The sequence below is a fragment of the Dromiciops gliroides genome, chromosome 1 (genome assembly GCF_019393635.1).
Source record: "Dromiciops gliroides isolate mDroGli1 chromosome 1, mDroGli1.pri, whole genome shotgun sequence".
NCBI lineage: Eukaryota > Metazoa > Chordata > Mammalia > Microbiotheria > Microbiotheriidae > Dromiciops > Dromiciops gliroides.
The window spans coordinates 571,655,577-571,671,591 of record NC_057861.1 but is presented as its reverse complement, the minus strand read 5'-3'; the positions used below and the strand labels follow the sequence as shown (position 1 = coordinate 571,671,591).

The window sequence follows — 16,015 nt, the reverse complement described above, 5'->3', positions numbered from 1 at the left end:
AAAATGTATGGCACATACTCTACTGGGCTATTGTGAAGAAAATTCTTTGTTAAGTTTAAGGTACTATATAAAAGTTATGATGAACAGGATACTATCAGAAAAGCCTAGAAAGACCTACATGAACTGAAGCAGAGTGAAATGTACTGTATACAAAATAATAGCAATAGTGTAAGATGATCTGCTGGGAAGCATGTGGTTATTTTCAGCAAGGCAATGATCCGATATAACCCTGAAGGACTTATGAAAATAGCAACCCATCTACAGAGAAAGAACTGATGGTATCTGAAAACAGATTGAAACACATTAAAAAATTTTGTTTTCTTTGACAATTCCTTAATCTGAAGCTTTGTTTTTTAACTATTTTCTCTCACAACCTAATGTGGGGATGTTTTCCATGACTATTCATGTATAACTTATATTGAATTGCTTGAGTTCTTGGGGGTGGGGGGTGGGAAGGGAGGGAGGAAGAGAAGTTGGAACACAAAGTTTTAAAAAATTGATGTCAAAATTTGTTTTTACAAATATCTTGGAAAATACAATTCTAAACAAAAAAAAATCAAGTTTTCTTGTACAAAATGTCAAATATAATAATATTTTACATAATCATACACACATACTCATATTGCTTGCCACCTCAGGGAGGGGAGAGGGGAGGGAGGGAAGGAGGGATAAAAATTGGAACCTAAAACTATAGATAAAATTCTTTTTACATTAAAAAAAGAAACATACATTTTCAAAGCCTTAGCATCTTAGAGAGTAGCCTGGGACCACTAAGAGGTTTAATGACTTACCCTAGGTCACAGAGCAAGCATATATATATATATAAAATCAGAGGTAGGCCTTGAATACAGGTCTTCTTCACTATGAGGACAGCTCTTTATTTCTTTCCACTACCTCATACTGTTTTGTGTTTTGTTTTGTTTTAATTAGCTGTAAAACAATTGGGACAATGATTTCTCAAGTTGTGTAGAGAATTGCTATGTGGTCAGTTCATGAGAAAACTGATCCTAGTTATCATATAGGAATAGTGATTATGTTTGTAGAAATCTACTTCACATTGTTCTCACTGAACCATAAAATATTCTGTGTAGGTGAAGAAGAAGAGGAAGAAAAGTTGCCACGAAGAAAGAGCATGAGACCGCAGAGGAAAAGGAACAGGGATGTTATCAGTGAGGATGACCCACCGCCGGAACCTGAGGATGAAGAAACCAGAAAAGCAAGGGAAAAAGAGAGGAGGAGGAAGATGAAGAGAGGAGCGTAAGTTATTTTGGCCTGTTTTTTTAGTTGGAAGCTAATATTAAATTGTATTATTGTAAAGAAATAGGCAGAAGAAAGTCATTAGTATTTGCCATTAGTATCAGGCATTAAAAAGTCGGTAGCCAAAGCTACTTGTAGAAATAGTGAGCATTTTGGTGTATGCTATATTACCAATGCAGCGAAGGAGGAACCCATGATTATTAAGTCATTCATTCATTCATTCATTCACTCATTCATTCCTTTGTATGTATGGTTGTCCATTTTAGAGTGTAAACTCCTAGAGGATATGTCAAAATCTCTTTACCTCTGCTTGGTATAGTGCCCAGTTTTTTGTATGGTTTTGTTTTGTTTTGTTTTGGGTTTTTTTAAGACTGGGTCTCCTATCTTGTTGAGCTTGGAAGTTCAATGGCCACTGATTGCTAGATTCCATTTTTTATTGCCATGGAAGCTTTAACCAGCTCCATTTTTTTCTGACCTGGGCCAGATCCACCTTCTTTAGGCAGCCTGGTGGCCCTCTGCTCCTAGAGGTTCACTATATTTGTGCCAGACTTAATGAAGTTACTGAATTGGCTTTATCTCTACTGCAGCTCAGAGTTTCTAAAGTCAAAAAATCAACCAAGCTCAGCCTCCCCTATCAATAGCAGTACCCCCATGCCCAGCTATATTCAGTATATAGTTATTTAGTATTCATAAAAGGACAGTAGATCCGATGAAGACATAGAGCAGAGCTATTTATTTAAAAGTTATTACTCTTATCTCTTGATAACATTTATTAAAACAGTCCAACATTTATTTTTTCAATTTTATAGTATTTTATTATTTTCCAGTTACATGTAAAGACAGTTTTCAACATTTGTTTTTATAAGATTTTGAATTCCAAATTTTTCTCCCTTCTCTCCCCCCTCCCCAAGATGGCAAACAATCTGATATAGGTTATATATGTGTGTATATATATGTGTGTATATATATATATATATATATGTGTGTGTGTGTGTGTGTGTGTGTGTGTGTGTGTGTGTGTGTGTGTAGAGAGAGAGAGAGAATCACATTAAACATATTTCCACATTAGTCATGTTGTGAAAGAAGAATCAGAACAAAAGGGAAAAACCTCAAGAAAGAAATAAAAAGTAAAAATAGTATGGTTCAATCTGAATTCATATTCCACAGTTCTTTTTCTGGATATGGAGAGCATTTTCCATCATGACTCCTTTGGAATTATCTTGGATCATTGTATTGCTGAGAAGAGCTAAGTCTATCACAACTGATCATCACACAACATTGCTGTTACTGTGTACAATGTACTCCTGGTTCTGCTCACTTAACTCAGCATCAGTCCACTTAATCCTTTCCAGGTTTTTAGTATTCCATTGCATTCATATACCACATCTAATTTCCCCAATTGATGGGCATCCCCTCAATTTCCAATTTTTTACCACCACAAAGAGCTGCTAGAAAAATTTTTGTATTGTACATGTGGTTCCTTTCCCCTTTTCTATGTTCTCTTTGGGATACAGACCTAGCAGTGGTATTGCTGGATCAAAGGGTATGCACGGCCCCATCACCCTTTGGGAATCATTCCAAATTGCTCTCCAGAATGGTTCAGTCTAACATTTATTAAGCAGTAGTTTCTATCTGTTGTATCTTGTACCTATGCACAAGCTATTCCTCATTCTTGGAATGGCCTCCTTGCCACTTCCAACATGAGACTTTTCCTGATGTCCCAGCTCCCTCCAACAAAATCATCATGTATTTATTTTGTTTATACTTAGAAGCACACATACTGTCTTCTTCCAGTAGAGTATATTCTCCTTAAGGGTAGAGCTTTTTTCATGTTTATCTTTGTATGCTCAATCCCCAGAACAGTTTATGGCACCATGGGTTCTAGAATCAGGTATTAATAAATGCTTGTTGATTAATTGATATATAAAAATAATAATGGTTCTAGTTTCTACCTTCAAGAAATGTAGGGGGCAGTTGGGTGGTGCAGTAGATAAAGCACCGGCCCTGGAGTCAGGAGGACCTCAGTTCAAATCCAGCCTCAGACACTTAACACTTACTAGCTGTGTGATCCTGGGCAAGTCACTTAACCCCAATTACCTCACCAAAAAGAAAGAAATAAAGAAATGTACAAAAGAATAAGATTTCACATGAAAAAGACATGCATAGTGTGGAAAAATTGGAACACTAACGCATTGTTGGTGGAGCTGTGAACTGATCCAACCATTCTGGAGAGCAATTTGGAATTATGCCCAAAGGGCTAGAAAGCTGTGCATACTCTTTGACCCAGCAATACCACTTTGGGGTCTTTTCCCCAAAGAGATCATAAAAAAAGGGAAAATGACCCACATGTACAAAAATATTTATAGCTGCTCTTTCTGTGGTGGCAAAGAATTGGAAATTGAGGGGATGCCCATCAATTGGGGAATGGCTGGACAAGTTGTGGTATATGAATGTAATGGAATACTATTGTTCTGTAAGAAACGATGAGCAGGAGGAGTTCAGAGAAACCTGGAGGGTCTTGTGTGGGCTGATGATGAGTGAGATGAGCAGAACCAGAAGAACATTGTACACAGTATCATCAACATTGAGTGTTGACCTACTGTGATGGACTATATTCTTCTCACCAATGCAATGGTACAGAAGAGTTCCAGCGAACTCATGATAGAAGAGGATCTCCAAATCTAGGAAAAAATAAAAGAACTGTGGAATATAGATGCTGAATGAATCATACTATTTCTTTTGGTTTTGGTGCTGTTGTTTTTCTATTTTGAGGTTTTTCGTCATTGCTCTGATTTTTCTCTTATAACATGACTAATGGAGAAATATGTTTAATATTATTATGTGTGTATATATATATATATACACATACACACACACACACACACACACACACACACACACACACACACACATATATATATATATATATATATATATATATATATATATATATATATATATATATATATATATAACCTATATCAGATTACCTGCTATCTAGGGGAGGGGATAGGGAGGGGAGGGAGGGAGAAAAATCTGAAATTGTAAAGCTTGTATAAACAAAAGTTGAGAACTATCTTTACATGTAACAGGAGAAAAAGAAAATACTTTATTTAAAAAAAAAGACATGCATAGACTCAAAGTAAATGAAGATTGATATTGCTACTGTTTGGAAGTGCCAGAGGGATACTGAAGTGATGTTATGGTAGTACAGTTATCCCTTCCACATTGTGGGGGTTAGGGGTCTGGTACACCTAAAGTCTGGAAAACCCACATAAAATTTTTTGGTCCTTCCTTCATACCAGAGAAGTCTGAGTTTTTTCTTTTTCTTTTATGGAGTGTTTAAGGTACTTTATTGTAAAATTTGGGTTAAGCATTTGGTCACAGGCTCTGTGTTGTCTTCTGGCCTTTGTATGTTGTCTGTGGCTTCTACAAAACTCCCTCAAAATTCTGATTTTATTTCTTATGCCAGCCCTCAATATATTGAAACCCCAACAGGGAAAGTTGTGGTGCATCTTGAGGTTCCTACAGGAAACCTTGGAGAGGGGCTAATCCTTAAATTTAGATGTAGAAGTATTAGTATTAGGTAGCTATAAAGACATTTAAAGAAACAAGGACTTAATCTTCTTCAGGTTTGCTTATCTTTCAATCTGTATCTTATTCCTTTCCCTGAACTCTTTGAAATATATTTGCCTTAAATTTCTATTCTAGGCAGAGAAAAAAGTGCATCAGTATATTTTTTCCATATATCTTTGTGCTTTATACCATTTATAATTAAAGTGCATATTAAAGGCAAGTGAGCAGAGTGGGAGTAGTGTTGAACAGAGACCCAGCTGTTGGAGCCAGAAAAACCTGTGTCCAGGTTTTACCTTTGATACCTACTGGCTGTTTGATCTTGAATAAGTAACTTAAGTTCTCTGTTCTTTAAGCAACTCTGTAAGACTATAGGGTACAGAAAAGGTGCTGACCAGAATTGCTAGAGGATGTTTCCTCATCCCAGAGTTCCATATTCCAAATGACATCATAGGTCCAGGTAATCTTCTATAATTAAAGGTGTATTTCAAAACACTTTATTGGTATACACTTCATTCCTAGAGATACAGCTAGCATAGGAATGTGTTTAATGATTTGGGTTCCTCATTTAATGCACCTCAGCAGGACAAATATTTTCATGTACTTCCTAGTTTTCTCACCCTTTGGGGGGAAAGGGAGTGTGCAGAGACAGTCAGAAGACGAAACAGAAGCAGAGAAATAGCGATAGAGACAGAGAGAGACAGAAAGAGGGGGAAAAGGGTTATCAGGAGAGGCTGAGGCAGAGAGATAGAGACAGAGGAAGAAATAGAGAGACAAAAGACAGAAAAAGACAGAGGGACACAATAGAGTGTTGATTTGAGTGGAAATTCCTGTTTCTCCCAGGGATGATCCTCCCCCCAGAAAACTGGCTCAGGTCCTTCTTCTCTGTGAGACTTGGGCCTTAGACTGCTCTGGAGAGGCCTAGGCTTAACATCCCTACTTCTTCCTTTTGAGTTTCTTCTGCTTTGGGAACCACAGGAATTTCTTAAATTTATTCTGTAAAATAATAAATCTTACTAAACAAGTCCTTTACCTAGACAAATAAAGATATCTCCGAGATATTCCACCGCCATTATTGATGCTTGAGTCATAATAGGAATTGTGATAACTGGTATTAATGTGATAAATGGATTCATTGAGATAAGTGGTAGCTGTGTTCTCTAATTTAGAGCATATTTTCTCTCCTAAACAAGAAAGACTTGCATTTTTAAATAGGGAGGGAAAAAAAAAACAATAAGCACACATGCCTTAAAGAGGATTAGTAGGCAAATTAGGACACATTCATTTCAGTTGATTAACTAGGGGTCCTTATTGAAAGGTCAAAACAATGCCCATGGGAATTTCCCTTGCTCTAAAGAAAACATTTGAAACCAACTAAAAACCAACGACAGTTAAAGAACTGTGCCTTGTTACACAGTTTGGAATGCGTCTAATAATATCACAGGCTTTTTCCTGACCCAATTTTAGGTGAATAAGTATGTGTGCAAAGCTGTGAGAAATTCAGCATAATATGATTCTTTTCCTCTAACAACAGCTGTTTAGATAAATTAAAGACAAGCAGAGAACTTCTTTATAAATAGGAAAGATTGGGCAGCTAGGTGGTGCAGTGGATAGAGCACTGGCCCTGAAGTCAGGAGGACCTGAGTTCAAATCTGACCTCAGACACTTAACACTTACTAGCTGTGTGACCCTAGGCAAGTCACTTGACCCCAATTGCCTCACCAAATAAATAAATAAATAAATAAATAAACAAAATAAAATAAATATGAAAGATTTAGAAAAATGTCTCCAAATAATAACATGTTTCTGTAGCACTTGAAAGTTTCCAGAATGTTTTTTTTTTATTTTACATCAATTGATTTTCACATTACATTTGGAGTAGGTGCTATCATTTTCTCTATTTTATAAACATGGAAACTAAAGCTCAGAGAGATTGTGACTTAGCTGCCTTGAATCAGGCAGCCAATAGAAGTGGAGCTTGACACTAGGTTCAAAATTAGTCAAATAATTTGTTTAATTTAGATAGTCTGGATCTGCACAGAAACTGGTTTTGGTATTTTGACTATTTTAGCAAAGTGCTTGGAAATATTGCTTTTTAAAGCAAAAAAAAAGTGGCCTTGAAATTCTCATGTCTAGATATCGTTATGGAGTCAACATTATTTCATTCTTTGTTCACTATAGTATCCACCATAATATTTGCATCACTTTTATGTTAAATAATAACTAAAGAAGACAATCCATAATACACACAGATTGTTATAGTGGTCATCATACTAAAGCAGTTTGATTTCAGTCAAACTGTAACTAAAATGTTAAAGTAGTGTGTAATCTGTTAGCCTGAGGTCAGAATCACAGCACATTAGTAAGTGCTTAATAAATCCTTTTTTCATTTGTTCATTTATTCATTCATTTAGGAGGTGATTTAGAACCTCAGATACTACCTATTAGAATATGTATTTACCCAAGAATACTTTTGTAACATCTTCAACAATGAGTAGAACTCCAAGGAAGGAGTGAAGAGGATTCCAGTTTTGGATAGCTTAATTGTTAAAAAGTTTTTCCATATATTGAACACAAATTTTTCCTCTCTTCAGCTTCAGTCAGTCGATTAGTCTATAAATAAGCATCTTTTAAGAGCTTTATATGAGTTAGGCACTGAGAACATGAAATGAAATGGTCCCTGCCCTCAACAAGCTTATATTTTAGGGGGGAACTTATATTCTATTCCTTTGCTCCTTCTGCCTTTTGGGACCATGCAGAATAAACATAATACCTCTCCCAATGACAGGCCTTCAAATTCTTGAAGATAACTAGCATACTCCCAATTCTTTCCACTGATACTTATTTAACATGTTCTCTAGTCTTCTCACCTTCTGGTCTATCCTTTTCTGCATCTGAGTTTATTTGTATAAAAAGTGTTTTATGTTTACATTCAAATAGTTCCTGTGTCTGTTTTGACAGGTATTTCATACCGTCTTGTTATTTTAAATGATATAAAACAATACTGAACACTATTGCTGATACATAATGTAGTTTCTCTATTTTTCCCTTTTAATTAAATCTATTTTAATTTTTACTTTGAGATGATGATTACTAGTCCTGCTTTTCTTTTCACATAATAAATTTGACTCCTACCCTTTAATTTATCTTTGTGCGTATTTCATTTTTATGATGTTTCCTGAAAGCAACATCTTACTGAATTCAAATTTTTAATCTACTATCCATTTCCATTTTATGGGTAAATTCATCCCATTCACATTCTAAGTTACAATTACTTGATATATATTTTCTTCCTTCCTAATTTTCCTTACTATTCTTCTCACCCTACTTAAACAATCCCTTCTCACTCTTCTGCTTTACTTCTACCTACTACCTTGCTCTCCTATTCCTTACCCTACTTCCCACAAGAGTTCCTCACTTATCCTTTTTCCCCTCCCTATCCCCTTTTAACTTATTCCTGATGAGAGTAAGGTTCTATCACTACTCACCCTCCCTGCCAGTACCTTCTTCTGTATCAAATTTTCCTTTTATGCCATATGAGACCATTTTATTTCTCCCTAAAGAGTTTTAGTATTTTTTTAAGAATCACCTCATCAAAGCTCAGCCCAAGCCTTTCTTTCAAACTACCCAAATAATACTGACAATCACAAAAGTACTGCTACTATTTTCACATATAAGAACTTTGTCTTTGTTGAGTCCCTTATAATTGCTCTTTAAAGTTTACCATAGGGGCAGCTAGGTGGTGCAGTGGATAAAGCACTGTCCCTGTTCAATATGACCTCAGTTCAATCTGACCCCTGAGTTCAAATCTGACCTCAGACACTTAACACTTACTATCTGTGTGAAAGTTTACCATATATTTCTCCTGAATGTTATATGTTTTTTGTCACAAAAACCTGAAAGTCTTTTAACTCGTTGAATATTCTTTTCTCCCCTCTGTTTAGGATTATATTACCCTTGGTCATAATCCCAGCTTTTTTTTGCTCTACAGAATATAGTTTTCCAAGACCTAGGGTCATTCAGCATACTAGATGCTAGGTCTTGTGTAATCCTTATTGTAGCTCCATGATATTTAAATTTTTTTTGGTTGCTTCCAATAATTTCTCCTTTAAAAGGGAGCTTTGACATTTGGCAATGATATTCCTGCAGGTTTTTCTACTGAGATCTCTTTCAGGTATTGATTGTGGATTTTTTTCCTATTCTGCTTTGCCTTCTTGTTCTAGAATTTCACAGCAAATTTCCTTGACAATTTCAGATAATATTGTACAAAAATTACATTTTTATTGAAACTTTCAGGCAGTCTGATTATTCCTTTTTATCTGTTTGGCTTTTATTTAATTTTTTTTAATATTTAGAATTTTATTTTTCCCCAATTACATGTAAAAACAATTTTAACGTCCATTTTTTAAACTCTATGCTCCAAATTCTCTTCTTTTCTCCCCCCCCCCGCCCCGCCAAACTCCTTAAGAAGGCAAGCTATTCAATATAAGTTATACATGTGTAGTCATGCAAAACATTTCCATATTAGTCAGGTTGTGGAAGAAAAATGACAAAAAAAACTCAAGAAAAATAAACTAAAAAAAGTTATGCTACAATCTGTATTCAGACCATCAGTTCTTTCTCTGGAGACGGATCATATTTTTCATCATAAGTCCTTCACAGTTGTCTTGGATCACTGTATTACTGAGAATAGAAAAGTCATTCACAGCTGATCATCTTATATTGTTGTTACTTTGTATACTGTACATTTCACTTTGCATCAGCTCATGTGAGTCTTTCCAGGTTTTTCTGAGAGCATTCTACTCATCATTTCTTATAGCACATCATAATCTCATCTCAAATTTGTTTACCCATTTCCCAATTGATCAGCATCCCCTCAATTTTGAATTCTTTGCACAAGAAAATAGCTACCATAAATATTTTTGTGCATAGAGGTCCTTTAACTTTTGGGGTTTTATCTCTTTTTGGAGTATGCAGGGTTTTATAGCCCTTTGGCCATAGTTCCAAATTGGTCTATGGAATATTTGAATCAGTTTATAACTCCACCAACAGTGCATTAATGTCTCATTTCCCTCATATCCCCTACAACATTTGTCATTTTCCTCTGCTGTCTTATTGTCCAGTCTAATAGGTATGAGGTAGTATCCCAGAATTATTTTGACTTGCATGATTAGAAAAATCAATGGTGAGTTAGGACATTTTTTTCACATGACTATTCTCAATCCTAATTTTTAAGGAATTATTTTCTTCAGAGAGCTTTTGTACCTCCTTTTCCATTTGGACAATTTTGTTTTTCAAGGCATTCTTTTCCTCACTGGCTTTTTGTATCTCTTTTACCATTAGGTTTAGTCTGTTTATTAAGATGTTATTTTCTTCAATATATTTTTCTGTCTCCTTTACCAAGTTGTTGACTTTTTGTCATGGTTGTCTTGCATTAGTCTCATTTCTCTTTCTGTTCTTTCCCCTACCTCTCTTACTTCATTTTCAAAGTCCTTTTTGAGTGCTTCTATGGCCTGATTCCAATTCATATTTTTCATGGAAACTTTGGGTGTAAGAGCTTTGACTTTATCTTCTTCTGAGGGTGTATTTTGATCTTCCTTGTCACTATAGAAACTTTCTTTGGTCAGCATTTTTTTCTGTTTGCCTATTTTTCCAGCTTGTTTTTTTTCCACTTTTAACTCTTTGTTAAAGTGGAGCACTGCTTTTCCAGGGTGGAAGGCACACTGTCCCAAGTTTCAGGGGCTTTGTGCAGCTGTTTTAAGAGATACTTCTAGGAATTTGTAAGTTTTTTATTTCTTCCAAGGTGGCATGTTTACTACTCTCCTGGCTTGTGCTCTGGTCTCCTATCAAGTACAGGCTTGCTTTTCTGCCCTAGAACTATGAACAGAGTCCTACTCCACTGTGGCTGCATGCTCTGGTGTGCTCGCTGACCTGGGACTGCCACCCAAGACTGTGACCTGGATCCAAGTATGGGCAAAACAACAGTCCTGCCTCAGTGCTAGCAAAGAGACCCCTGCAATCTCCTTCTGGCCAGTTGTTCAACCCCCTTACCATCTGTGGGCTGAGTTCCAGAAACAGTTTCTGCTGATGATGATTCATAAGTTCCCAAGGCCTGCTCCTGGTTTGTTGGGTCTGGGTCTGCACTGGCACGGCCCTTGCTGAACTGATCACCCTGGTACAACAGACCTATTCTGATGACCTTCTAAGTTATCTGGTTGGAAAATTATTTCACCCTGTCCTTTTGTGGGTTGCTCCAGGAATTGTCTTATGATATTATTTGAAAGTATTTGGAAGGGTCTTGGGGAGAGCTCTGGCAAGTCACTGCCTTTCCTCTGCCATCTTGGCTCTACTCCCTCTAGTCTGATTATTCTTATATTATTTCTCCTCAATCTCTTCTCCAGATCAGTTGCTTTTCTGATGAGATGTTTCACTTTCTCTCCTATTTTAAAATTCTTTTGGTTTTGTTTTATCATTTCTTGGTATCTTAGAACATCATTAGCTTTCCCTTGTCCAATTTTATTTTTCAAGGAATGATTTTCTTCCTTAAGTTTTTGGTTCTCTATTTTAAGACTTTCTTTTCATACTTTTCTTGATTTTCTTGGATTGCTCTTATTTTTTCTGTCTAATTTTTCCTTGATCTCTCTAATTTGTTTTTTAAAGTCCTCTTATGTTCTTTGTTCTTAAACTCTTTTTGTGCTTGGGACCATGTAACATTTTTCATCCAAAAAGGAGTGTCTTTTTTAGCTTCATTATATTCCTCTGAATGTGAACCCAGACCTTGTCTATTCCTATAGTAAATATCCATGGTTGAGTTCTTTCTTCGTTGCTTGCTAATCTTTATTTATTTTGTTTGTTTGTTTGACTTTGTTTTTAGCAGTTATTTTCTGAAGTCTGAGAACCTTGGGCTCTCCTCTTCATTCCTAAGCCACAGCTAGGCCCCCAGCCACACTGTCCTGCAAATGGCACCCTGCAGTCCCTCCTGTGTCTGTAAACTTCAGCTGTCCTCTCTGCCCTGGAACTGAAACCAGGGACACTACTCTCCTACAGGTGCCCACGGCCCCCAGGGTCTCCACCCCGCACCACTCCACTCACCAGGTGTGTGCCAGCTCCTTCTCACCACAGTCACAGTCTGGGACATGTCTCATCAGCACAGCTAAGCTTCGTGTCCCTTGAAAGTGGAAGGTCTTTCAGTCTTCTACTCAACTTGCAGACCCCCACACTGTGAAATGAAAGTTTCTAAGGCTGAGGCTGCTTCTCAACCCAGATGCCCCCAGGGCTGCTTGTTTGTTGATTCTGCAGTCATCCTGGAGGCATTTGCACTTCACTCAGGCTGAACCTCTGCCCCTGGACTATGGGTCTTTCCTGAGTTCTTCTCCAGTTGTTTTAGGAGGACGTCTGCTTTACTAGGTGTTTGTTACTGCTGCTCAGAGGCAATGGATCTTTTTTTTGTGGAGGAAATTTGGAGAGCTGAGACTTTTCTGACCTACTCCAGCATCTTCCCAGAATCATACAACTACCACCCCCCATACTTCCTTGGCTTTTTTTTTCTTTCTTTAAAGCACAGAGATACAGGTACATAGGACAAAGAACTTGTTCGAGTAAATCATAACTGCTCAATAAATAAGAAACCTCCCAGGTTGGCTTAAATACAAAAACACACACACACACACACACTGTCAAAAATTAAATATAGTCTTTGTACCTATCCTCCTACGAAATAAACAAAACAAGAAACTCACATAGACAGATCAGAGAAGGCCATACCTGCCTCTCCTATAGGAAGCATCTCACAGAAAACCAGATCAGAGAATTGGTAGGAAAACTAAGTACAGATTTATTTCATCCCAATAACAAACAAGCATGACATGTAGAGAACCTTTTCAAAGGAGAAATTCTCAAAGATTCCCTTTTTTCCTGAGGGTATATAAGAGGTTTTGGTTTTAGTTTTGTTTTTTGTTTTTTGTCCACTGGTTATAGAGTGGTATCAGTTTCACTAGTATGATACAAATCAACCCAGAGTAACAAGAATGGATGTGATGTAAAGCAGTTTAAAAATTTCAGTTATAATAACAAGTTTGGAGAAAATATAGAAGCATCATGATAAGATTACAGGATTCCCAAAAAAGAAAGAAAGAAAGAAAGAAAGAAAGAAAGAAAGAAAGAAAGAAAGAAAGAAAGAAAGAAAGGAAGGAAGGAAGGAAGGAAGGAAGGAAGGAAGGAAGGAAGGAAGGAAGGAAGGAAGGAAGGAAGGAAGGAAGGAAGGAAGGAAGGAAGGAAGAAAGAAAGAAAGAAAGAAAGAAAGAAAGAAAGAAAGAAAGAAAGAAAGAAAGAAAGAAAGAAAGAAAGAAAGAAAGAAAAGGGTTTGGCAAGGATAAGGACACTTAGATGTCCCCATAAATTAGGGATTTACTATCCTGGTGGAAGAAGTCACCAAGTAGGGACTTATCTGCTAGTTATCTGGATTTAGTTTGGCATTCAGTTGAAGGGCATTTTGCTCCTCTTAATCCTCTTAATCTAGGGTTTCATAAAACTCCCTTGGATAATAAGGCAGCCCCATCAAGTCCAGGTGACTTAAATACTCATTAAACATCTCACTTGAATCTAAATTATTAAATTTTGCATAATAATACACATACATACAACATATGTGAGGTTCACACTTCATTAAATATATTTGAATTACCAAAAAAGTAGTGAATTTGGAGTGAGAGGACTAAGGTTCAAATCCTGTTTCTGCTATTTATGATTGTAAGGTTACCTATATAATCTTGGACAAGTCACATTACCTCTCTAGGATGTATCATCCTCATCTATACAATGAAGGGATTGGACTTAATGATCTCTAAAGTCCTTGATACCTTTAAATTCATTATCCCATATAAAATATCTTTACTCTTTTCCATATCACTTTCTTTCTTAAGACAGGACCAATTTTAAATTTTGAGGGTAATTAAATAACACTGCCACTTTTAGCACATTATCTTTTGTTTTCTTTTTTTTTAGTGAGGCAATTGGGGTTAAGTGACTTGCCCAGGGTCACACAGCTAGTAAGTGTTAAGTGTCTGAGGCCGGATTTGAACCCAGGTACTCCTGACTCCAGAGCCAGTGCTCTATCCACTGCGCCACCTAGCTGCCCCTAGCACATTATCTTTTGTTGGCAATTAAGAGTTTGAATAGAAAATGAAAGATGGAGGATGGCCAGGATGGATAAGGGGAATGTTACAAACAGGTAAACTGATGCACAACTCCCGGTCTGGTGCAAAGGAAGGCCATTTTATTATGATCTTGCAAGAAAGGGCAGGCACTCTAGAAGAGTGGTGTGCCTTGCCACAGCAAAGTTCCCCTTTTCATCCTAGATATAACTCAAGATCCCGCCTCCATCTGGGTTCACATTCTTCACAACACTTCTTTTTTTTTTTTTAAGTGAGGCAATTGGGGTTAAGTGACTTGCCCAGGGTCACACAGCTAGTAAGTGTTAAGTGCCTGAGGCCACAACACTTCTAAACACGTAGACCCACCCCAGATGTGGTACCACTGCTGCCCTCACCCCATGGACAACCAGACCCTGAGATTTTTCAATTCTTTGTTCTCTAACTTCAGAAAACTTCTGTTGACTCAGCAAGGAAAGGAAGGAAAATTTTGGTGAGTGGGAAGAAGCCTTCTAAAGCTTGAAATATGTAGTTTGTTCTTATCTGAGAGGAACATGCTATACTGGTTAACTGTTAATTCAGCAGGAAAAAAAGAAGGAATGGTGGAGATGGGGGGGCGGGGGGAAGAAACCCCCGGGACTTGAATAATGTATCCTGCCTTCTGAGGAACTTAAACTTCCCTCTCAGGGAAGAATGGAGAAGTCAGAGGAAACTCCCTCAAAACTCCTTATGTCCCTTTCCTCCCAAGGGTCTAGTTCCATTCTTGATAAGAACTCAGTTTCACAACCTAAAAAAAAAAAAAAAAAAAAAAAAACTATCACTTAAGTGTAATGGGTTTTAAAATTTGAGGTGAAAATTACAAATACAAGTTAAAATACTTGGCGATTAGGGGGCGGCTAGGTGGCGCAGTGGATAAAGCACCGGCCCTGGATTCAGGAGTACCTGAGTTCAAATCCGGCCTCAGACACTTGACACTTACTAGCTGTGTGACCATGGGCAAGTCACTTAACCCCCATTGCCCTGCAAAAAAAAAAAAAAAAATACTTGGCGATTAGAGTACAATATTCAATTTCCCAAGTCAAGGACATTGGGCTAAGTATTTATTGTAATGATAGTGTTATGGGGAAAACAGGTGAGTCCTTGGGATTCCTCTGTAAAGAATTACACCCTTGCACTCGTCCTAGTTAGAAATAAAAGAACAGTTTTATTTGGTACAAGAGAAACTGGACAGGAGTAAAGTTTATAACTCTTTCCTCTCCTACCAGACTAGGGAGTGCCCTTTTATAGGGCCAAGATGGCATGACCACCCGAGCGAGGGTGAAATGTCCCTTATTGGGTGGTGGGTTGGAAGCAGTCTGATGAGGGGTGGTTGTTCTGTTCCCTCCTGGTACAGCAGGTGGGGGAAACTGGAATGAAGGGTGGTGATCCTGGAGTTATCTCAGTCCAGATCCAGTGCTCCTTATCTCTCTAGGTGTGTCTGTAGTTTGGTTTAGTTTCAAGGAGGAGGTTCCTTGATTTACCCCACAAAATTTCTGGGATACCCATGGCCATTGCAATAAGGTATGCAGGCCCATAACATTAATATCAGTCTTTTTATTATTTGAAAATGGAGCCAAGCTTCAATTGTCTGTCTGTTAACCTTATGCATTCTTCCTCCCTTAAAGAGATGAAGATGATGAAATTGATGAAGAAGAATTGGAGAGAATGAAAGCAGAGTTAGATGAAAAAAGGCAAGTTATTGCTACAGTCAAGTGTCAACCATGGAAGATGGAAAAGAAGATCCAAGTCTTAAAGTATGCATTTTTTTCATAATTAGGAAAACAATTCCCAATATTTATTTGCTAAAACCTCTTGAGTATTTTCTATTCTACTCTACACAACAAAGAAGAATGTGAACTAATATCTCTAAATAAGAAAGACCTTTTAGCAAATTAGTTAATTAGGGACATGTGGATCAATCTATTGTTAACTTCAACTATTCTTTTTAACTGATGCTTCATTTGGATTTACTATATACTGTGACTACTATGTCAAAG

The 16,015-nt window shown here is 37.1% G+C and overlaps 1 protein-coding gene across 1 annotated transcript in view; it reads left to right on the top strand.

The window, feature by feature from the left end:
- The window catches only part of TMC1 (transmembrane channel like 1), a 195,530-nt gene that overhangs the window by 43,216 nt on the left and 136,299 nt on the right, over window positions 1–16,015 (top strand). Inside the window, 2 exon segments of the mRNA XM_043999157.1 lie at window positions 1,092–1,257; window positions 15,644–15,772. Coding sequence (XP_043855092.1) covers window positions 1,092–1,257; window positions 15,644–15,772 — 295 coding nt within the window.